This window comes from Athalia rosae, chromosome 3, assembly GCF_917208135.1.
Source record: "Athalia rosae chromosome 3, iyAthRosa1.1, whole genome shotgun sequence".
NCBI lineage: Eukaryota > Metazoa > Arthropoda > Insecta > Hymenoptera > Athaliidae > Athalia > Athalia rosae.
The window spans coordinates 16,116,275-16,139,222 of NC_064028.1; the positions used below are offsets into that span (position 1 = coordinate 16,116,275).

The window sequence follows — 22,948 nt, forward strand, 5'->3', positions numbered from 1 at the left end:
CGGCGAGTTCGGGACCAGAGAAAATGAAAAATTGAACGTGAAATACGCCACGTTGATAAAGTAGATGATAATAACAATGGCGAAGTGTCCTCAAATATTGAATTCTCCAAATACGAGACAGCTTGTAGCTACTTTGCATAGCTAACAGCTGCGTTTACTTCGAAGCTTCAAACTTTATTTGAAACTGCAACACAAAGCTTGTACTTTAATATACGTATACAGGTTGAAGAAACATGGCCGTACAAAGAGATCCGCGTATAGGAATACCGTGTGTACGACATACAGACTCTAAGAATAAGTAAGAAGTGAAACTTTACCAATTTCATCGTATCGCCGAGTTTGTTATAGCTGTTAGCATCGCAAATATTGATTGACCGTTCGAAAGGGGTGGGACAAACGCGACGGGTCGAGTTCATCGATCTTTTAATTCCTCAAAGATACCCGTAAATTGAAAAATCAGGCGCCTCGATGTACAGTCATCGACAGATGCAAGCTAAAACTTGCGACAGCACTTTTACCTCGGCGACATTGATCATCGTTTAATCGAATTTGCATTCGATGATTAAATGCTCATCTCAACTGCAGCACGGCCCAATCCAAGGCTCTAATTCATAGACGCAATTACCATAATTACACATGTACGTTTTAAATCAATTGCGATTAATCATTTTAAACAAATTAATTTGCCCGGTATACCGAACGCGAAATTAGTCGAACGATTTCGATACTCAACCGATAATCTTCGATCGTATCACCCAGTTTTCTTTTGTTTGTAGGTGTATAACTTGTAAGGATTATAGGGAATAATAGGTTGTAAGAAAGTAGAGGAAAACATCAACAAAACGCAGCAGGAATAATCGTTCGAACTATTGGAAAAAGTGTGCAATTAGCGGAAAGAAATTCGTAGATATAGGTATGTATATATGTATATCTCTTTTGTTCTCGTCGAACGTGCGGGTTTTATAGTTACTGCACCTCTGCTACAGCGTTATTATAGTAGCTGAGGCGTGGTACTACAACTTGTTGCTGAACGCGTTGACTTTAACGCCATTTTACCGGACTCTGCGGTAGTAAATTCCCGTGTGCGTGCAGCTCGTGTTCATTGACATCACGTTATATTGTATTTTCATACGTATGTATATATTATGCAAGCGTATTTGCATAAAACTACATCTACTACCGATGCAGCACGATGCTATATGTGCACAAGGGTATGTCGGATATAACTATTCAACTATTTTCAAGACGCAACGCATAATGAAGTTATGATAAAGCGTGGAAACACTTTTGATATGGATACAGAAATGGAGAGAAAAGTCGCTGCTTGAAAAGCAGATCGCGCTCTACGAATAAATAATTATGGGTAGGAAAATTCAGAGTCTCCCAACCCCCGCGCCATGTCTAGCCGCAATTGAAAATGGCGTCTATAGCGTCTGTGCAGCTGCTGGAAAATCTTGCGGCTCAATTAAAAAAAAAAACGATTTTCGTTTCCCCGTTAACTACACCGATTGTATAATACCGAGAGCTTTTTCTTTCCACTCCCTAACTTCTCTCTCTTTTCTGCCCTCTCCCTCTCTACTATTGAATCGACTTGCAACTCTCCACACCATGCTTTCACCCCCGATCAAACGAACGACGCAACAATCTATATACTCAATAAGCTCCGACAATTAATCAGAGCTTTCTTCTGATAAATATTGAAAATTAATTAGTGTTGATTTTCGATTGCGGTAATAAGTTTGCGCGTGCAATGTTCGTACTAATAAATAATTGAAGGTGAAAGCTTTCATCACACCGTTGATTATCCACCCCTGCAAACACAGCGCATTTGTAAGGCTTCATTCCTCATTTTGGTTTTTACCTCTCGATGCACGATAAATTTTGATTTTTGCATTTATATTTTCCTTCCCCGTTCACTTTTTCGTCGTTTTTATCGCCAATCTCGGTTTTAATGCTAATTGCACGGCTGCGAAGCTACCGGGGAAAAATGAGGGAGCTGGGACGAGTTAATTTTGTCGTTAAGTAATCTGTACGCGTTTTCGGCGACGCAGCCAACGAGGCTATTATTTTTATTAAAAATGAAAATCGTTTCATCGGAATTTCGAATTTCCTCCCCAATATAGGTAAGTATATACTTGTAACATAATGCCTGCGGAAAATATCTATACCTCAATCTTTACTTACGAAAAGTAAAGTCGTTGCCATTTCTTCGTTCAACTTTGCAACTAAGCCCGTTTAAGTCACATCATGACGACCGGTCAACTTTCTTGTGAAACTTTGTTTGACAACTATTAACGGATTTGTCCGAGACGCGGAATGGGGTGGTCCATGCAGCACGAGAGTGACGAAAAAAATCTCGGAAATGGTAGATGGCGAGCTCGGTTTTGGTATAACGACCCAATTTCATACTAACACTCGTAAAAAGTAATCTTTTCTACGGAACGTAATGAAAAATGTTATGAAATATTGTCAGGATTCCGATTAAATTCGCTATTAATTATTCCATACATATATAATCCGCACCACGGCGGATATGCAGCCTTTTACATCCCGAATAATATAAAGTAAAACAGCTTGACCTTTATCCAAACACCTTGCGCTAACGGTTATTTATCAATGGTCAATTTACTAATCGAGTAATAACGTATGCAGGGATTAATTATGCCTGAAATTGTACAGTTTCAGTCGCATTTTGTACCAGAAGTTACTTCGTTCATAAAAGTAGTCGGTAGACTTAAAAAATACCTACATAAAGCGCATACGTATGGTATAAGAGTACCCATTATCATTCGAGCTTTATAATATGACCACGATTTTTGGTCGTACTAACAACATTTTCATATGGCAGGATTATCCGTATAATTGTCAGACTGTAATACTGTGTATGCAGCTATACTCTCTGTGGCGGCATAATCCGTGCTTACAACCTCCAGCGTTGGATTTGGGTGCCGCCCAAGAGCTTTTTATTTTATCACCTTCAAAGGTCATCGATTCGGATCGGTGGCGCCATCCAACATATACAAGGACAAATAGGGGTTGAAACATTTCGCAGTTTCGACGTGGGAGATTTTTACCGTTTTTACCCAGGTACTCATTGCTGATTAACGATGACTTGAATCATTTTAAGTCGAACAAGTGTGATTGCCTGTTGATGATATACAGTGAAGACGCTACGAAAAAGAATCATCTATGTATTTTATCGTGAATTCAGAAATTCCGATGTATTGAGTATCTTCTGAAAATTTTTAGGTGAATGTTCGACCACGTTGGCATATTATCTGACGTTTGCTCAATTTTGACGTAAAGGTTAGACAGCTGTCACGAGAAACTTGCTCCAAAAACACAATGAATAATTTACAACGATGTTTCAATCTATTAAGAGAAAATGAAGCCAGCATTTATTCGGAAGTTTGTTGCGTTTTAGTAAAACTTTGCAATAATGTGATTAAAAATCCAAATGATCTGAAATATCGAAAAGTTCGGCTTAGCAATCCTACAGTTATAGCCAAACTTCTACCTGCTGTTGGAGCTATGGAATGTCTATTTGAAATTGGATTTGTCGAAGTAAGCAAGATTTTATCAGTTCTGTTCAATCCACCTATCTGTTCGTCCATTATAGGGACGATTGCATTCAGTTTGGAATTAATCTGTAATTAATCATGAAATATGTTTTATTCCCAAGTAACATATGTCCCACATTATCAAAGACCAGCCACCAAAGAACTGTCTTTATCTCTGTAGCAAGACGATCATCTGCTGCTACCAGAAAATGCATCTCTCTCCAATTTACAAGAATTCAGACGTCTTCTTTCTGAGCCCCAAACACAGAAAGTGGAAGGAGTCCAGCCAGCAGTCGAACGCCCGGATCCACTGAATCGTATTAACAATAGTCAGGAGGTTGCACAACCGAGAGCTCCAGCTGCTCAATCGATGACTTCTGAAATTAGACGCAACGGTAGCTTCTCAGCACAGGAATCAACATTTTTCCAGCAGATTGAAAAATATTTTTCTGATGTTCTGAAATATGAGAATGAGAAGCTACAAGAAAAAGCCAGAGCAGTTGTCCCTTTAATAGATTTGCGGATTAGTGCAATGGAGAAAATGAGGCTAATTCAAAAGTAAATTGAAGCATTAATCCATCATATAAAAATCATCTGGAATGACCTTAAAATGATTACAGTTGTGGTCTACCATAGGTGAAACAATTGGTTCAATGTATACATCATTGCAGAGATGTGAAGGCAACCGGTGATAGTAAGTCAGTGGAAGATATTTCTATGGAAGATTTACTTCTTGCTGAGGTTTTGAAGTGGTTCAAAGAAAAATTCTTCAAATGGATGGATAATCCTGAATGTACCAAGTGCTCAGAAAAGTGTTCATTCCAAAAAGTAATTCCTTCCAAAAATGCAGGTGTATCAAGAATCGAGATTCATAGGTTTGTAAAACCCATTACCTCACAAGAGACAATTTATTCATATCATTAAGCTGTGTATAAAAAAAAATGAGTATATCATAAAAATAATGTTTGTCCATAGTAGATCAAATACTGAATTCAGAAAAACAATTTTTAAACCCTCTTACCCAGTGACTAACAAATGTCCAAATATGCCCGGCAAACAGATGCGAAACATGCGCCAACACTGTCGAATTTCCTCGCTATTCGGATCCTACTTTTCTCCTCCGTACCAGACAAGGACGCTGCGGAGAATGGGCGAATACATTTGCACTGATTTGCCGTTCTCTGGGGTATGATACCCGATTTGTGTGGGATTACACTGACCATGTCTGGGTGGAGGTAAGTTGTTATGAATTCATTACATGTTGTGACCTTATGTTTTTCTTGGCTGGCATTTAGTTTTTGGCACCTACAACATTGAGATCATTACTTTAGATATGGTCAGTGGCTGCTAATCGATGGATACATGCAGATCCGTGTGAAAATGTGATGGATCGTCCTCTAATTTACGAGAAAGGTTGGGGAAAAAAGCTGAGCTACATTTTCGCTTTTTCCAAAGACGAAATCCAAGACGTTACTTGGAGATATACGGCAGACCAAAAAACTCTAATGAAAAGAAGAAATCTGTGTTCCGAGACGCGTTTACTAGCATTCTTGACTTCATTAACGAACACGCGACGTCGAACTAGTTGTTCAATTCCACGACAACAGTATCTGATACGAAGATCCCTCATAGAACTAGTGGAGCTGATAACTTACCATTTCGGAAATGAAAATAGAGATAAAAGTAATACCGACAACTATGAAGGCAGAACATCTGGATCACTTGCATGGAGATTGGCTCGGCATGAAACCAAAGTAAATAGCAATACCATTGAAAATTTCATAGATATTGATTGGGTCGTTGGCTCCATCAAATAAATTAATTCATTTTATTCAATATCAAAATAATTTTCTTGAACTTCATTTGATTCCTTAGGTTGACTCAAGCTCATCCTACGTATGGCGCATTCCTGCAGATATTGCATCGGTTGACTTCAGTTATACGGCATCGTCAGACGAATATATTTTAACTGACAGCAGTAAAAGAATTTTGCAGAAGCAGATGGGCTGGGAAAAAGGTATCCATGAAGTGAGTGGAGGAATGTTCCGTAAGGTCGAAAATGACTGGAAAATGGTTTACCTAGCCCGTAGCCCGGACAATGAGTGTGGAAAAATAGAGTGGAGTTTCGAATTATCAGATTCGAGCTGTGAGATTGATGAAGTCAATTTTCGGGCCATCACTGCCGTTTTTTCCAACGCAAGCATTGAATGGAAGATCCAAGGATTTTACAAAAATGGAAAAACTAGAGTAATGTCCGTCATCAATGCCGAACAATTCAAAACAGATCAGCTAAGAGGTGCTTGGAAAATTAGTTTATCAGCTGTGCTAAGTGGAGGTGATAAGGACTTAGCGTGGCAGCACGCCCAATTATTTCGTCAGAGTTTAGATGCAACGGACAATTCTATGGTGGTCAACATTACAGTGCGTAAGATAAATTGAACTATTTTAATCAAAGGTCAAATTGGTGTTCGAAGATTCGAATTGATACGACGTAATACAAACATCAAGTTGACTAAACATTTATTATACATGATTCATGTAATATATCGAACAATCAAACTTTTTTTTTCCTACAAGTATAAAAAAGACCAAAATCCCGAATACGAAAACACAGCAATTGACAATTTCGTTGTATAGGGATAATTTATCACATGATTTGTGAGTTAATTGTAAATAAATTGATAATCATGCATTTGTACGACCTCCTGAGGTATTGAGCATGTATAAATTGGAACTACGATTGCAAGACTATATAATGGGAATATCGCAAATATCTCCCACAAGTAGATGCATAAATAACATATTAAAATTCATGGCGATCCAGACTTTCTTTGGTACATGAAAAACTTCCACATGGTACCTAAATTATTATACAATAAAGCAATAGCAAGAGTCATGATTTTCAATAGTTGTGGAAAAAAATCAATAAATATACTTCTCGTACGTCAATATAAACTAACGTTTCGTTTGTAAATCGTAAAAAATGCACAGGTATCCGCTGTAAAGCTATTGTGAACAAGAATTCAATTGATATAGCTTATTCCACGTAAAAATTATTACGAATTACGACAGAAATTCGAGCAATGATGAATTTTCATCACATTTAACCACAGTTACGGATGTATAAAATTGCCTATACTACCTTCAGTTGTTGAAAAGTACTAGACATCCATAGACCGATTTCTTAGTGTAACACAGTTCAATTAGTTACTAAAAATCTGCCAGAGAAGAGCTGTTGTAGTTAAAATTTCATGGTATCTATCTTAAAACTACCATTAAGATTATATAAAAAATTATGGCACCTTTTGCTTGCGCATTCACAATAATTAACACCGATAAAAATTCGTTTTTGCAACTCCTCTAGTACTGCGTCAACAAATCTTGAATGTTGTTGCACAGAGTCGCAAAATCAGGACGTTCATGACTGTGGAGATGCCAGCAAGGATACATCAGTTTAACATAAACAGATTGGGGGCACGTAGGTGGACAGGGCAGCCTGGACCCTCTTTCAAGAGCTTCCAATAGTTCGGCACCCCCTCCAGAGCTACCATCTTCCCCAACTCCAGGAACTCGAGGTTCTTCACCCAGCCCAAACATTTCGTACATCGTTACTCCGAAAGACCAAACGTCTGACCTGGTAGAGAATTTCCCATTCCTCAAACTCTCTGGCGCATACCTGTCAAAGTGCGAGTGCAATGCACAAATTAGCTTCGATACTCTAGTGTGATCGGTCTTATTTAAAAACATATAAAATCGATCTATTCACCATTTGATTGGGAGGTCTCGGTTCGTTTGTAAAATGTAGTAATCGTTTTTTCCAGTAACCTGTGCCAATCCGAAATCGCTAATTTTTACTCGATCTTCACCTGCCACCAAGATATTCCTAGCAGCCAGATCGCGATGAACGATACTTTTACGACCCAAGTAATCCATTCCAGTTGCAATGTTCAGGGCAAAGCCTAGTAATCTCCTGTGCGTTAGAGTCTCACGGTGAATTGCCAAGTAACTTTGCAGTGAACCATGTTTCACAAACTCCATCACTAAACAAACCTCTGGCTCGGATATAACTCCAAGGATTTCTACAACATTTGGGTGTTTCAGGGTCTGAAATTGAATAATTGGATTAACTTGAAAAGCTCGCAAGAGAATGAGATCAGTCTGGCCTGCCAAATCTTTCAATTCAAAATTGTGTCACTGTATGAGAAGAAGTATGATATGAGAACGTACCTTCATGATGGATATTTCTCTTTCAAAATCACGTAAGTCCGCCTCCAAAGCTTTTGTCTTAAGTTTTTTAACAGCAACCTGCTGCTGATTTCCAACATCTTTGCTGTCTCTTTCAAGCGTACCTCTGTACACCTCTCCATAAAATCCTTGTCCTATCCGCCCCTGAAGTATTACATTACAGTCCGCATCAAGCTCAAAAATGCTCTGCATTTGGCCCAATGGACCTCCCTCTCCACAATTTCCCTTTGCTAACTGGTCTAGATAGGCCGTTAATTCTTCACAATCTTGGTCAGCCTCTCCAGATCCCATACCACCTATAGTAAACACCAATTAATCCCATGCCAGAAATATAGAGAACTGCTACATACCTTCATCGCCATCGTCCCAAGCAAGGCTCGTCCGATCAGTAAACAAACTACTGGCACGGGATTCACTGTCAGATAAATCAGCCTCCTCCTCTTCTGCATTGCCATTTCCAGAATCATTAAAGGGCTTGGGAAACGCTGTTTCATACGCGTGCATTTGCCTCGGATTGTAAACTTGATGTCCGATCTGATTGATGTCTCGCATTATTGCTTGCGGTTGTTTTCTAGGACCGCCCACTTCTCCCCAACATTCTAACATTAACTTATAAACCTCACCGGGACAACCAGCCGGCATCGGAAGTCGTTTTCCACTTGAATAGTACTGAAAGTTACCAGGTGATCACAAAAATAGATGATTTCTAAAGCAAACTCATTCCTTGGAATGTCGAGTGGATGAACTTGTGTACCTTTTTGACGGAGTCAATGTCGCGATGAGTAGGCAGAGGCGTACCACGAGAGAAAATTTGCCAGAAAGTCGTTGCCAGAGCCCATACATCTGCTTGGAAACTACGTTTTGCCAGTTCCGGATTGCCGTAATATTCAGGTGGTAACCAGTGCACACTAAAAGAATTAGATTTTCATTGACTTGCTAATAGATATTTCCCGAAAAATAATTATAAGAAGTGGATGAAATTGGTCAAAGTTTTACATCACGTCTAGACTGAAAAAATGTTTTACACGCTTATAGGTACAAGAAAAATCTTACTCTGCTTGGGTATAACTAAAGATGCCTGGGTCTGCTAATTTGACAAGCAAACTGTTCTCGTTATGTCTATGTACCAAAAGCTTTCTGCATCTGATATTACCATGCACGACCCCATTCTCCTCCTATAAGCATACGAGCATAATTGAGGGTAACTTAACAATCGGCATTGACTAGCCAAATGTAAAAAATTATGCTCTTACCAGATGCCAGAGAGCAGTAGCAAGACAACCAGCCGCCTCTACCATGTGAGCTGTTGTCACTGCCGGCGAGGTAGGCAGCCGCATATAGGCATCTAGTGGACCGTGTCGCACTAGCTCAAGAAGCATCCCAATGGCTGGTGCTACAGTCAAACCGTATAATCTGTGTGAATGTTAAACAATATTTGAATGTCCAAACGAATTGACCGAATCATTGATTTCATTGATGTCTATAGTTACGTAGTTTTTTCTGAAATTGATCTTGATTATTATGTGAACTACAGAATCGCTAACCGTACTAATGCTGTTGACCTGAGCTGACCCCACTTTCCTGCTAACTCAAGAAACTCGCGGGTTAATTTTCTCTCTTCGTCCTTGAGAATTTTTATCGCAGCTTCAAGTTTCTTGCCTTTAGCTACTCTCCACATTGCTCTATATAAGGTAGTGGTGGGCGGTTTAGAATCCGAGGTAATTTCATAACCTTTACTAAATGGCTGTGCTTTGTACACTTGTAATTGATGAGGTGGGATACAACGTGGACCGCCGTCTAAAAGAGCTGAGACTATCTCTTCATCAACCGGTACATCATTGCTACCACCTTCTCCGGCGCAAATCAAGAGTGATGACTTATCTATAGAAATGAAACAAACTTTTTTCACCGCTACTGATGAATGTTTTGATGATTCGATCTATTAGTTTTCCAGTGCTGCAATGAATTTTAATAACGCAATTGGGGGTACCGTATTCTGAAGGTGGTAGACAGTCTCGCAGGTACAGTGGACTCTCAGGGTCTTGGTGCAGTGCAACCAACTGACCAAGGGATTTATATCTTTGTACACAATCAGATAATATGTATTCATCTGGGCCTAGTTGCTCAATTTTTCTCGTTCTTGGCTTGCCATCTTTTCCACATGCATCTAAATAATAATTATTATATTTTGTTTCGCTTTCTCTCAGAATAAATGTACCAGGCCGATTTGCTCGTTTCTCTTCTAACTTTGCATATGAAAATTCACCGCTGTAATAAAATATAGAATGGTGAGAAATAATGCATTTATATTCCGAACAAGGAAAAATAATTTCGAAAAGATTCTCACCCAACTGGTCCGTGACACCTTAATTTGTAAAGCCGATCTAAACTTGGTGTTATAACGTCTTTGCATAAATTGAATGTCCACTTGACAGCAAAACGGTAATATCCATCCAGTGCAGAAACGAATGATAGTAACAGAGCAGTTGTGCCAAATTTCAGATAGGATGGTATCCCATTCTTTCTAGATATCTCAACAGTTCTATCCTGCCTTGAAAAACGGACGATAAATTAGAATCTTTGTATAAACATTTGAATACATTTCGTGTATGAAACTAGTATGATAAAAATGTCATGATTTCATTGAGTATCTTAATCAAGTACCTGATGGAAACAAAACATAAGTCTTCTATGGCACACAAGTTCTCAACAATGTTGTTTTCTGATTCAGTGTACGTTACTTCAGTGGCATTTATTCTGAGCAAGACTTTGAGCGGTGGATTGGCAATCCCCCTGTCCATTAGGGCTTTGTACTCTTCAGAAAGATAATTTGGCGCCATAGATTCGAATTGATTTAAATATTGGTCCTTGACGTACGAGGCATCGTGACCGGAAATTCGCCCTAGAGCATTATGTATCGGTTTTTTTATAAAAAAAGAATGACGCTTTATGCACTCCTTGGGAATGTATTTTTTGTAATCAGATTCGACGATCTCTCTAGGTATATCTTTTTCCAGCATCACTCTGTAAATGGCATATACAACCATCAATCAACTGCTAGCAAACTGAGATAATTCTAATTTAGAAAAATTTTCTGAATCAAGTTGGGCGTGAAAAAACTTTTTGACCCTATTGGTAGATGATTGACGGTATACCTGTACATATCACTGACTCCCAGTCCAATTAATTCACGTTTATGCTTTTCATAGATGATATCCGATACTTTGTTATCCAAAACATCTGCACGAGCTTGGTGGAAGTAATAATCATAGGCTTTTGCATCAATTTGTTTCAACCTCTGGATACTGGAGGGTTTGAATCTTAGTCTAAAATCAAACTTAGCTTTCTCATTTTCGAGCTTATGACCCGGAGGGAACCACAGTTTAGAAGATCGATTCCTCAATGCAAACAAATGCCTTGACACAGGACCAATACCGATCTGTCTACAGACCTGAACAATGAAAAAATTTGTCTGAAGTTTCTAATTATTGGAGCAGGTTTAGTAAACAATTGAAATTTTCGAAGTATACCTTAATACATAAATCTTCGGCCGTCCATTCGGAGAGATAGACAACATTTATAACCTTGGCATCAGTGGACAAATTAATTACAGCCACTTTTTCCTCGTCCATTGCAGGACAGGCTACTTTATTCAGTATCTATTATTGTTGTGATAAACACTGTCCGCGCATCTTGGGGTTATGGTGCGCATTGAACTCACAGGTCTGTTGACACTAGCTCTGGTTGACACCTCTCAACTTCAATCCCTAGTTGCTGTCTCGTCCACTGAAAATTTTGCTGGAGGTTTGATACCGACATGGAGGAATAGAAACCGATTTGTAGTCTCTATCGATCTACGATGCCGACATATCACGTTTTAAACTATGGGTAATAGAGGGCATCTTTACGTCACTAGTAGGAATAGTAGGGAGCCCTCACAGAGCGCTGGCGCTCGGTGCCATTTGCGTGTCGTACTTCGAATCGTCTAGTTGATCTCCACGTAACTTGTGAATTTAACTATACCTGATATTAAAAGATTCTGAAACTTGGGATAATCAATTAAAGAATCCCAAATTAATTACGTGTAAAACGCCGCTGAATTAAACGCATTAAAAATGGTGATACGTCGCATCAAAGTCAGTGGAAGTTGCGAGGTACAGCGCGCCTCTACACGGCCCCTGATTGGCCCGCTCAGTAGGCATGAGGGAGCTGGTATAAATACCGAGCGTTTGTGCGGCAACGCCATTACTACGTTGAACTTCCAGTTATCTACTTCGTCTCCGTAACGTCGTCGCAACGTCGCCGCTAAATTCGTGGCTAATCCAAATAATACGTCGTGATATCGGATCCTAAAACAAGTGTCGAATGGCCGCATAGTGACTCGAACAATCCCAACTCGTCTGAGGGAATAATTGGCTTGATAAAACTTATAATAGTGGTGATACGGGACGCAACAAGTCGAAGCCGGTGACCATTGTGAATAATTTTTGAATTCTTGCCGCAACTGGAGCCTCTTCATGGTGAACTTGAAGTGCATAATCCACTTGATCTGTGCAGACAAATATCTGGGAGCATTCGTACCGGATCTCCGCTCTTTCCGCTATGTAAATTTGTGAGTTTAGATATCATTAATTTTTTCTTAATTTCTCTGCAGCGGAATTTCGTGCCCTTGGTGATCGGGCACCTTCGGCTCGACTCGTTACGATTCGTTCACCCGTTCGAACTGGTTCGCAACAACAACTAATCGCGTGGTGTTAGTATTTTGATCTGGGGTTGACATTCTCTTGTTTCTAAACGTTATTTTTCGTATTTGCTGGCGTCAACATGCAATTATTTTCGCTTATTCGAACCTTACTGCGCATTAGAGAACCGAATAGAGGTGAAAATATTTCTTTCCGCTCGATAAGGTTCGGTATAAACGACCGCCACACATACAGTTTTCATTCTATTTACAATTTGATGCATAGTTTATTATGAATTACAGAACTCCGAACCTGCAGTATACAGCTGAGAAGGATCTCGAAATTTCTTAAAGCGGGTCCCTGTTCACTAGACTTCGGAAAAAAATGGTGAGTCTGAAATTAGATCGTTTTTCGGCTAACTCTTTCCGAATCCCTTGATTCGTGTTGCTGGTGTATACGAAATTTATTATAATCAAAGTTTTGATCTTCTGTTTTAGATAAAATTCTTGCGAAGTGATAGTCGACCATCAACGTAGAGTGAAAAATCTCTGTAATTGAAATTTTCCGAAGAAAATCCGATAGCTACTTGAACCGGATTTCTAATATTCGCCGGATTCAGAAAAAATTGGTGAGTTTGAAATTTGAATATTTCTTTATCGCATTTTTTGCAAATTCTGAAATTCTTTATACAGAAATTTCTGCAATTTTTATTACAGACGAATCTGGAGCATCGCATCAACTTCCCATCAAACCACACTTATTGCATTCAACCTACAACGTTTCAACCTACTACACAGCTATAGCCATCAGGGAGGCAGAGACATCCGGGTAAAATCCAGGACCCCCGAGACCTGGGAACCGGCTCGGGTCTGGTCTTGGTACCGGCAGCGATGGTGAGCGCAGTTAAATTTCCTCGACTTCTTTGCCAGCTCACGCGATGGTGAACGCTGGCGTTGGAGTCGTTGTATTTTATATAATTTTATAATATCTCCCTTCCCTTTTTGTCACGTGGCGTGGCGGTACCCTGGTTTTCGATTTTACTATATCAGGTAATTATAGGGTTTGTTGTTGTTGAGCATAGCGCATCTGCACCCTGTAGCATCAAACATAAAACTCTTCCTTAAAAGTAATCGGTAGAAGAATCAATAAATGATTCAGTCAGTCGGTCAGTTTATTAATTAGTCAATCAGTTATTTCAGCAATTAGTCAACTATTAGTCCGTCAAATATGAAATATTCAGATGAATCGCAACTTTGATAAAATTAAAATGCAAGAGTGCGCAGCTCATATGCAACGGTGAAGACCGTCGTTCAACCGACTCACGCGAGTTTTAATTTTTCTGTAATCCTCGGTGATCGATCTCGTTTGCGTCTATCACTGATCGGTAATAAAATTTTGTCGTGTGGACGATGGTCCTTGCCATAGGTTCAGCTTTTTCAGGTACGTCAGGAATTGAATTGGATAGATTTCGCGAAAAGTCAAAATCCATCTAGTCTCAAATTTGATGGTCAGCCATTAGCTGAACCAATTTTGAATTTGATCTCTGTTTTTTATCTATTTGCATGCTTGAAATTTCAATTCATTCAACTCAATTTGAACCCAACTTGAACTCGTCTTTAGGTACCGATAAGTAAATTCACTAGAACTATAACAGGATGTCTAATCATTACAGGAATTTTCTTCCCTTACACACAATTTTCAGCCCTTAACTTCTTCTTACTTGATGAATAGATGTGAGATTAATCAAATTCATTTTTCTACTGATGATATTTCTCAATCAATTCTATTGAACTTATCAATATATCAAATAATTTCAATTGTCAAGAGTAAATTTACTAAATTCATCCAAAGATCATACATGTTTTTTAAATTTCAGACCGATAACAAACGCACTTTTCTCGAAATTTAAATAAATCACGGCTTCGGCCGGGGCGTGGGCAGCCTTTATATTCCTATACACACAACAGGTCCACAGTAAGTTTTTTGAACGAGATACCACGGCAATGAATGTGAGATGTGAGTGAGATCGAATTCTCGGTGCGCCGGCGCAAGTATGAATCGGGGTTTTCGTCAGTAAAATCATTTCTTGGATAAATATAGGTGAAAGGCAGGTATAGGTAAATTCATGCATCGCGAAGGCATTTATGTGCAGTGTGTATGCGAATAATAGTTTTAACCGTTGGGTGGGATGTGGGCTCAACAAAATGGGTAGGCAAGGAATCGGAAGTCCAACTTTTCTTTCCACAGCAATTCCAAGTGATCAATTGAGTCGAGTTTATCAAATTCCATTGCTTGATTTTGAGCAACATTGAACTCCATATTTCTCTAATGAGTCTCTCCACGCGGTCTTTTAGATCTCTTTGCTGAGATCTACTAGATCATTTTCTTTTCAATAATCCACAAACTTAACCAGACAAATTGAATTAAATTGAGTTTTTTGCTTCCCTGTAATATTCGTGGTCACTTGGAATGGGCGAAATGCGTCCGCCTTGCTCTCCGTACCAGCCGTGGTGCATGGAAGTGAGGTGGACGTTGAGCTCGAAGACTTCGCGTCGAAGAGGATCGCCGACCGTCACGCCACAAATTTGTAAACCTTTCTCCTTCCCACTCCCCAATGTTAATTGAAATAGAAGGATGCGATTAAAAATTGCATTTCTTCGATTTCCATTAGCATCAATATTCCAAGTCTGACGCCGCTCGCGCGGGTATATAGCGCGGGGACGAGGAATCGCATGATCTGTGTTTGTATTTTTTATGATGTGCCGTCCTTAGGGGTCCTAAGAAATTTTTCTAAAACAATAACTAGCGTGACTTGCCATCTTGCAAGGCGCTTTAAAAACTTGACTGATATTGGTGGTGGGAATATGTATTGAGAGATTTTCTTTCAGGAATTTAAAGAGAATTAAAACCCCAAGATCCGTCGCTGCTGCTCGTATGCGCGCGGACTTGGCGCTTAAAATATGCAAGGCAACGCTTTATGCGTTTTAAACCCAAAAGCCGAAAAATTGTAAGGAATCAAGTACTATCGCACTTTTTTGTGCCTGGTACTTGACTTCCACGGGATTATTTGTAAGATACTAATCAAAATTTTACCTTTCAGATTATTAATAATAATAAAACTTTCTTACAGGTCCTAATCAATAGTTCTTATTTTCAGGTTTCATACTAATTTAAATTTTCTTACAGGTGTCAGGTCTTAGTTTTTAATTTTATTGCTAATCAGATGTTGTTCACAGGCTGTCCTTGGCTACTAATATGCAGTTTGCTTTCTGATTTCAGGAATTCAAACTCCGGAACAACTCTCAAGATTCTTTCAGATACTCAGTTTCAATACTAATCAAATGTTGTTCACAGGCTGTCTCTGGCTACTAATATACAGTTTGCTTTCTGATTTCAGAAATCTGAACTCTCAAAAAAAGTTTCTCGAGTCAAATAAATTGGAATTGATACGAACATTTCTTGGGTCACAAAAATACATCCCAATTGCTAAACCAGCACAAAGCATTCATCAGCTAAAAATCAACCGTTTTACCTTTACCTTTCAGATTCTTAGTTTCAATACTAATCAGATGTTATTCACAGGCTGTCTCTGGCTACTAATGCAAGTTATTTTATGTTACAGCTATCAGCATGTTGCTTACTGTGTTTTCTATTTTTCTATTCTAGGAATAATATGGCTTCAACCACAGATCGTTAGCTCTACATTTTGGCAGTTCAAATTATTCTAGTTGACATTGCTCTTTTTCTGTTCACAGAAATTTAATTTATAAATAATAATATTTTGATTACTTTTTGTATGTTCCAGGTTTTATGTTTAATAAATTGATTGATCGTTGTGTTTTTTCTCGCAGAAATTTCATCCAATAAAATAATATGTTGTTCGCTTGTTTGTATGTTCCAGGTTTCATGTGTTAGGAATCAATTGACAAATGCTTTTTTTCTTTCCAGAGTTTGTGCCATTAAAACACAAATTTTTCATTGCTTGATTCTATTTTTGATTCTTGTTAAGGATTTTTAGTAATAAGATGATTGATGATATGTAATGATGATCATGATTATCTAGTATTATATGTCTATTCTGTTCCATGTTTCAATTTTTTACGTTTTATGTTTGATGTGGTACCATGTCTTGTAGGTGTTTGTGTTTAATGTAAACGTGTGTTGTCATGTGCAAGTTTCATTGTCCATTCATACCATGTGCTACCTTTCATTCGTATCAAACACAATTTATTGCTATGTGATTTAGGATGCAATTTCTATGTCTACAATTGATATTTTATTCTCTTAAAAAATGTCAATTTTTCCCTTTTTTCTATTTCTCATGTCTTTACAGGTTTCATCCCACCAGACTGGTCGATGAGGGGGGCCCAACGACAGTGGTTTGAATAGGGCTTAATATGCCTGGTCTACAGACGCACTTTTCGATCAAGTATATTTTAGATTTCAGCTAATCACTGAATTTTCACAAATTACCAATCCGTTTACAGATTTCTTAAATCTACTTGATCGTCCAGTGCATGTGTATACCAGGCATAACGGCGATCGTTCCACTTAAAAAAAAATCGAAACGAGCCGAGGACGCTACCTCATGTAAGGTGGTTTGGAAACGCGTCATTTCAGGTGGTTCTAAATGCTGATACTACGGCCTGAAAAATTGGATCTTATTACAGAAATAAATTTTTTTGCTCATAGGTATAACTGAACAATGTAGATCCAAACTTCACAAAATTAAATTATCATTCAGGTTTGTTGAACGTCAAGCAGAAAATCACCGATTGATTGGTACAACTTTGGCTCTCACGCAAGGATTGTTCCAGAGGACGATGGCCACCATTGTGTGTCTACAAGATCTAGTCTTCAACATTGATTGTTTATGAACGTAAAACTTCTTATTAAGTAGGTTTTAGAGTAATTTTTTTGAATCATCTGTGGAAACTTTTTTGTTATTTCAGAAGTGGAGCCAATCATTTATTATCTGCATGTTTAAAACAATCCTAGATTTCCACCGCATCCCAGAAGGTAAATGCGGAAATGATTTCCCTGGTTGTGACCGGTCGATTTATCGATGATCACATTAACGACGGTCGGTATGCACCCCTAAGTCCAAGGAAGTTTTCAGGTGCTGGCAGTTCAAAAAACCGATTGACGGGCCCAGTTCTCTACGCCCAGTGAGAGGGCGTCAAGCTCGCGGGACGTTGCTTCACCAACTCTTGTCATTCATTACATGGCTTATAATACTGATACCAATCGCGAGTTGTCAAAGTCGTGATTTAGTGGCAATTAGTTTATTAGGTATCTCTGATTTAGCAAAATGGGTATATTTTTCTCAAAGAAAAAACCGCAGAGTCGAGTCACTGAGCAAGACAAGGCTGTCCTGGTTTGTATAATAATTACCAAAATCTAACCTAATGAGCTCAACATTCTTGACACTTTAAAGATCAATTTCAACACCTTATATTTTTAGCAACTGAAACAAACAAGGGACAAGATAAAGCAATACCAACGACGCATCGAACAAAGTATTGAAAAGGAGCGACAGATAGCGAAAAAATTAATTCATGATGGAAAGAAAGAGTTAAGTATTTGTTTTGTTCTTTCAATGATTCTCTGATTTTAGTTGCATGTTCAATTCTCAAAAATAATTCGAAGGGCAAACCTTTTATAACTCAACTTGAACAGAGTATTCTCAAACTTACCACTAATAATTTCAGCCGAGCTTTGTTATTGCTTCGAAAAAAGAAATTCCAAGAGCAGTTACTAACAAAGACCGACGGTCAGTTAGAAAATTTGGAGCACATGGTCCATGATTTAGAATTTGCACAAGTGGAAATTAAGGTGATAGATGGGCTCAAAGTTGGAAATACTGCTCTGAAAAAACTTCACGATATCCTGTCAATCGATGACATCGAGAGGGTCTTAGATGAGACTAGGGAAGGAATTGAAAAACAAAAGGAGATAGATGACGTACTGACTGGAATCATGACCGATGAGGATGAGAGCGAGGCTGAGGCTGAGCTGGCAGCAATGCTAGCCGAAGATGAAGTATCACTTGCTAAAGAAGTACAGAAGATTCCCGAAGTTCCCCAAGACATTCCATTACCAGAGGTACCCACGGATGAACCGATCAAACAAAAAGGTATTTTAAACTTTGATTATGCTAACCGTTGGATGAGCAAACTGCACCAAAATCTTTTCCACATACCTATATACAAATATCAATTGCTGAATATAACAATGGTTCAAAATTGCCTCAGGGTTATGTGGAAAAAACAATTCATGTACATAATTGTAACTGTCAACGTCGGTTATTCACGTTATTCATGTATTATTACTCACAGAGTCCCCGAAAGAAAAAGTACGAGAACCAGTGGCGTTGGAAGCATGAAGGATAATACGAGGTATAGCAATTTAATAATAATTGAACTGTTGAATTGTTCAAATTTTGTTATTCTTTTATTTCTTCTTCTATTGTCACCAGTGTATATATGTACAGTGCGTTTTTTACAGTAGTTAACTCTATCAAACGAGTGGCCTATTATTAATGAATGAACCAAAAAACTATTATACCTTAAAATCCTAATAAATATATACAACAATTAGGAACACTTTTAAACTGCTGAATATCATTTACCTAGTGACGAGTGAATAATCTGCTGGTTACTTTATAAATATTATTGAGCCGAATGATAAAAATAATAAAAATGAGAACATTGTATTACTACTGACGTCGTGCAGTGCTTAAAAGTCTTATAGAAAGCAAAAATATGTTTTACGTGTCTGATTATTGTTTGGGGAGAACGGTAAAGCTGTGTATCAGGTATAGTTGAGCGTATTATGGATGATACATAAACACGATCAACAAAATATTGTGCAAGTAATTCGACAATATTGTGCAGCAAATTAATAAATCTTTTTACATCACTATTGCGAACAGATAGATTAGCTCTTTCCCTACAAGGCAATCATCTTCATCGCTATCATCACGTTATCTTCATCTAAGAAAGATTGAAGCCGACTTGTTGAACAATATTATTTGTTCTTTTTCTCGGATGTATGATAAGTCGGTTTTCGGATGTTCAAAAATCATAATGTTGCTCTATTTAATAGAGACAATTACTTACTACCAATGTTACACTATTTTTAAGGATTTATAATTTCTCATGTTTTCTGAATATCGTCGTGTTCTCTTTCCCTGCGTCATTCCAATGATCAAATAATTGTAAATTCACCAAGAATGTAAGTTTAATTATGCAGGATCAACGTGTCTGATTAATTTACAACGCAACAGATGTTTAATTTGTTTAAAACATTCGCTATTCATTTACAAGAAAATGAAATACCTTCTCGAAATATCACGAGGACACTTGGTGTCTCTCCAATCAACAATCTTCTTATCTATGAAATCTGTATGAAAACATCTTTCTCCATTGCAATTATCATCTGATTGTCAAAAGTCAGACAGACGTTTCTTTGATATCGTAAATTCCTTTTCTCAAGCGTTGTGTAACTGGGCTCTCAAAATCTGGCGCCTTCTGCGATGCGCGTAACTCGAAACCGATCGATAAATATCGAAAATTAACCGGCTATTCGAACAACGCACGTGGGACTTGACATTCTCTTTGTTTTCCCTTGGTCCATAGTTTTCTCAATCCGCAAAACGTATACTTACGAGCAGTCATGATCACGGTCATGGGATTGTCTAATACAGATTACGGTATCAAGGTTTATTATAAAGAGATATCCGGAAATCTGTTTACATTGCAGGCAGCCACGGTAACGTACTTGAAACTATTTATTTCCTCGTATTTAAACACGTAGGTCGTAAGATAGATATTTACAAGCGTTTCCGTGTCTTTTATTACATCTGCTACCAGCATCATCTGTTGTAGTTACAGAAGTTATTATGGTTTTCTACAGTTTGTCTACATAGCCAGCCGCCTCCACTGTTTGCAAATTCCGCCCACCTATGATAATATGCAAATGATGGTTCTAATTCGCGTCTACAATATGGTTGTACCACCGATAAGAATAGTCTAGGCGACACGCAGCTGCACGCGCGGACGCTCCCAAAATTTTCTGCAATTCTTTTTGCCGAGGGTAAAAAGCGTTAAGTGTGTGTGTGCGACGTGTAAAAATTGAATGAAAACCTTTTCATATAACATGTGTTATCTCTGTTCATATTTGAAAGCAACAAGATAGCAGGATGTAACTGCGAAGCTGAGGTTGTTCTCTGTCGCTAAAGCGGTTGGAGGTCGTCTTTTGATCACCTTTATTACTTAGCCACCTTGTTAGCGGGTACTAGATTCTTATTAGCACCCGTATCGTATGTACAATATCGTATTAGTTCAGACATCACTAGATTGGATTGGCAAACGCCACCAAATAGTTGAACTTAAAATCAGCAATCGCGTGCCAGACCAGAAAGAACATCTGAATCATTATAACTCACAATTTACAGTTATCTGAAAATATAACTGGGAGGATCAGTCATTATCTCATATTCAGAGCACTGGGAATCAGAAGGACAGATCTACAAGAACAGGCGATCTTGTCGCAGAAGTGTATCTGTCGTAAAAACTAGAAAAAAGAACGATCTGAAATATTGTATCTTCGGAAACTGAATTAATTTCTTTTTCTTTTTTGCAAATTCTTTGTCATTTCGCCAGCATACCGACTAGAAGAAAACGCAGATCGTCTTACGTCCTTTCGGTTCTTACATCAGCCCTCAGCATTATCACAGGAATCTTGTGATCTCATTATTGACATAATTATTTCATATTTTGCCATCGTTGTTAACATTGTTACTCACGCGATAAAAAGAATCGTTTCTTTTGCTTTTTTTTTTCTCAATATATCACGATACGACTTATTGCTAGTATGGTGGGGAAAACCTAAAGCCCATCATCATTCACACGCTGGTTTTGTAGATGATACATAACCGCGGTGCATCACTTCCAGACGGTGATTATTCTCAATCACTTCCAATTCCACGCGATAACCAGATAGTTAGTTTTTATAAATTTCCTGTTGCTCCAGCGGTCCAACAGTCTCCACATTATGGGGAAACACCAGACAATTCTTTTAAATAATGACGAACGTATGTAACATACTACAGACGGATAATAAATTACATATTTATTGCCGCGAAAAGGTGACAGTATATTACAATAAATTTAGGTCAAAGCCATATAAGAACGAGGTGGAGGGAACTAGAATTGAGTGTGATTAGCGCGGTCTTATCGCGCAAAGTAATTATTTCAACTAATTTATTGTATATGTATACCCTTCATAAGAAAAGCGGAATTCGCGATGGCCGAATTTCGAGCGTCTGGTGCTCATGCATCGTATGTACGTATACCAAGTTTATCGTGCATATATGTACGTATAAAATTGCACACTTTTGTAAAAAGTAACACAATTCAAACGTACACACACGTATAGGTATACAGTCGCACTGGATCGCGATAACGTTGGTGTTCTTAATTTTCGGTGGTAGTAAATTTTATTCTATTCCGTCTGAAGCGGCTTTGCCATGCACGACTTGAACCGTACGTTATCGATTACCGCGATCACTAAGACCGAATTTAACAAGTGAGAACTTTTCATTCCTTAGCGATCGAAATTTATACATGCCCTACTTTTATTATTCATATTATTCGCCGTTACGGGTTATTTTTGTGCATCCTTCATCGCCGAACAATCGGTTGAAACAGGGTCGTTTTTCTTCGCGAGGTTGACGCCCCACGACGAGGTATTATTCGTCATTCATTTCCTATACAATATCCGATTAGTCGACGATTATTACGGTAGTCTGATTTTTTTTCATCGTACGCGTATATTTCTGGTCATTGCCGTCCGATTTTTCGTCTTCTTTTCTCGAATAAGGGAAAAGGAAAAAATTCAATTGCCAGCGCGTATATTGAATGAATTTACAAAATTTCCTAATTGTAAGTTGTTGCTATTGTTATTACTTTAAATTGCTACCCCCGTTTTAAAAATAAAGTAATGTGTGCGTTTGAACAAACAACGTGTACGGGGGTTTCTGTTGACTCGGGAATAACGTACATTAGATAGACCTGTACAAAATATACAGAAGTACAGCTCCTGATCGATGAACGCAGCCGACGAAGGTGACGGAATAAAGTGGGTCGGTTGAAAATCGTTCAATGCCATTATATACGTGGTTACAGTATAAACCCTCCGCAAATTTATTTTTTCGCCGGCAAAAAGCGAACGTCTGTTAATATGCACAAGTATTATAATATACGGAACGATAATAATCCGCAATAATAGGCGCCGTGCCTACGCGTTTACATGATTAAATAAAAACATAAAAATATACATATATAATTACATGACCTTTATCAACGTAAACTATATATAAGTTAATTTCGAAAGCCCACGAAGCTCCCACGCGAAATAGAGTCTACGCACGTACTATATACACACCTGTACACGTTA

At 38.3% G+C, this 22,948-nt stretch overlaps 3 protein-coding genes across 4 annotated transcripts; 2 read left to right on the plus strand and 1 right to left on the minus strand.

Moving 5' to 3' along the window:
- Window positions 1–33: 33 nt before the first annotated feature.
- LOC105690402 (peptide-N(4)-(N-acetyl-beta-glucosaminyl)asparagine amidase) lies at window positions 34–6,515 on the plus strand. Of its 2 annotated transcripts, XM_020854902.3 has the most exons (7): window positions 34–3,087; window positions 3,250–3,564; window positions 3,742–4,118; window positions 4,232–4,435; window positions 4,621–4,795; window positions 4,892–5,314; window positions 5,436–6,515. In XM_020854902.3, exons 2-7 carry the CDS (start codon window positions 3,346–3,348, stop codon window positions 5,997–5,999), a joined length of 1,962 nt encoding a protein of 653 aa, XP_020710561.2. In that variant the 5' UTR covers window positions 34–3,087; window positions 3,250–3,345; the 3' UTR covers window positions 6,000–6,515. The 2 variants fall into 2 exon arrangements, with proteins under 2 accessions (XP_020710561.2, XP_012263597.2); XM_012408174.4 differs by lacking the exon at window positions 34–3,087 and having other exon boundaries at window positions 3,096–3,564.
- On the minus strand, window positions 6,064–11,671 carry LOC105690397 (tyrosine-protein kinase hopscotch). The gene is made up of 13 exons (XM_012408160.4): window positions 11,336–11,671; window positions 10,961–11,256; window positions 10,470–10,829; window positions 10,153–10,356; window positions 9,796–10,073; window positions 9,350–9,686; window positions 9,059–9,218; window positions 8,859–8,980; window positions 8,560–8,713; window positions 8,156–8,474; window positions 7,788–8,101; window positions 7,327–7,664; window positions 6,064–7,236 (listed from the first exon to the last, which is right to left on the minus strand). Exons 1-13 carry the CDS (start codon window positions 11,435–11,437, stop codon window positions 6,921–6,923), a joined length of 3,300 nt encoding a protein of 1,099 aa, XP_012263583.2. The 5' UTR covers window positions 11,438–11,671; the 3' UTR covers window positions 6,064–6,920.
- A 5,417-nt stretch (window positions 11,672–17,088) lies between these two features.
- On the plus strand, window positions 17,089–19,424 carry LOC105683374 (charged multivesicular body protein 6). Its single transcript, XM_012395914.3, has 4 exons — window positions 17,089–17,864; window positions 17,952–18,061; window positions 18,199–18,623; window positions 18,826–19,424. Exons 1-4 carry the CDS (start codon window positions 17,799–17,801, stop codon window positions 18,870–18,872), a joined length of 648 nt encoding a protein of 215 aa, XP_012251337.2. The 5' UTR covers window positions 17,089–17,798; the 3' UTR covers window positions 18,873–19,424.
- The last annotated feature ends 3,524 nt before the right edge of the window (window positions 19,425–22,948 follow it).

Coding starts and splice junctions, on each gene's coding strand:
- LOC105690402 (XM_020854902.3), top strand. CDS start 3,346: ATGAATAATTTACAACGATGTTTCAATCTATTAAGAGAAAATGAAGCC. Junction 4,119..4,231: donor AAAATGAGGCTAATTCAAAA/GTAAATTGAAGC, acceptor ACATCATTGCAG/AGATGTGAAGGCAACCGGTG. Junction 4,796..4,891: donor CTGACCATGTCTGGGTGGAG/GTAAGTTGTTAT, acceptor TCATTACTTTAG/ATATGGTCAGTGGCTGCTAA.
- LOC105690397 (XM_012408160.4), bottom strand. CDS start 11,437: ATGGACGAGGAAAAAGTGGCTGTAATTAATTTGTCCACTGATGCCAAG. Junction 8,475..8,559: donor ACATTGACTCCGTCAAAAAG/GTACACAAGTTC, acceptor GGTAACTTTCAG/TACTATTCAAGTGGAAAACG. Junction 7,237..7,326: donor CGAGACCTCCCAATCAAATG/GTGAATAGATCG, acceptor GCACTTTGACAG/GTATGCGCCAGAGAGTTTGA.
- LOC105683374 (XM_012395914.3), top strand. CDS start 17,799: ATGGGTATATTTTTCTCAAAGAAAAAACCGCAGAGTCGAGTCACTGAG. Junction 17,865..17,951: donor AGCAAGACAAGGCTGTCCTG/GTTTGTATAATA, acceptor TTATATTTTTAG/CAACTGAAACAAACAAGGGA. Junction 18,062..18,198: donor ATTCATGATGGAAAGAAAGA/GTTAAGTATTTG, acceptor TAATAATTTCAG/CCGAGCTTTGTTATTGCTTC.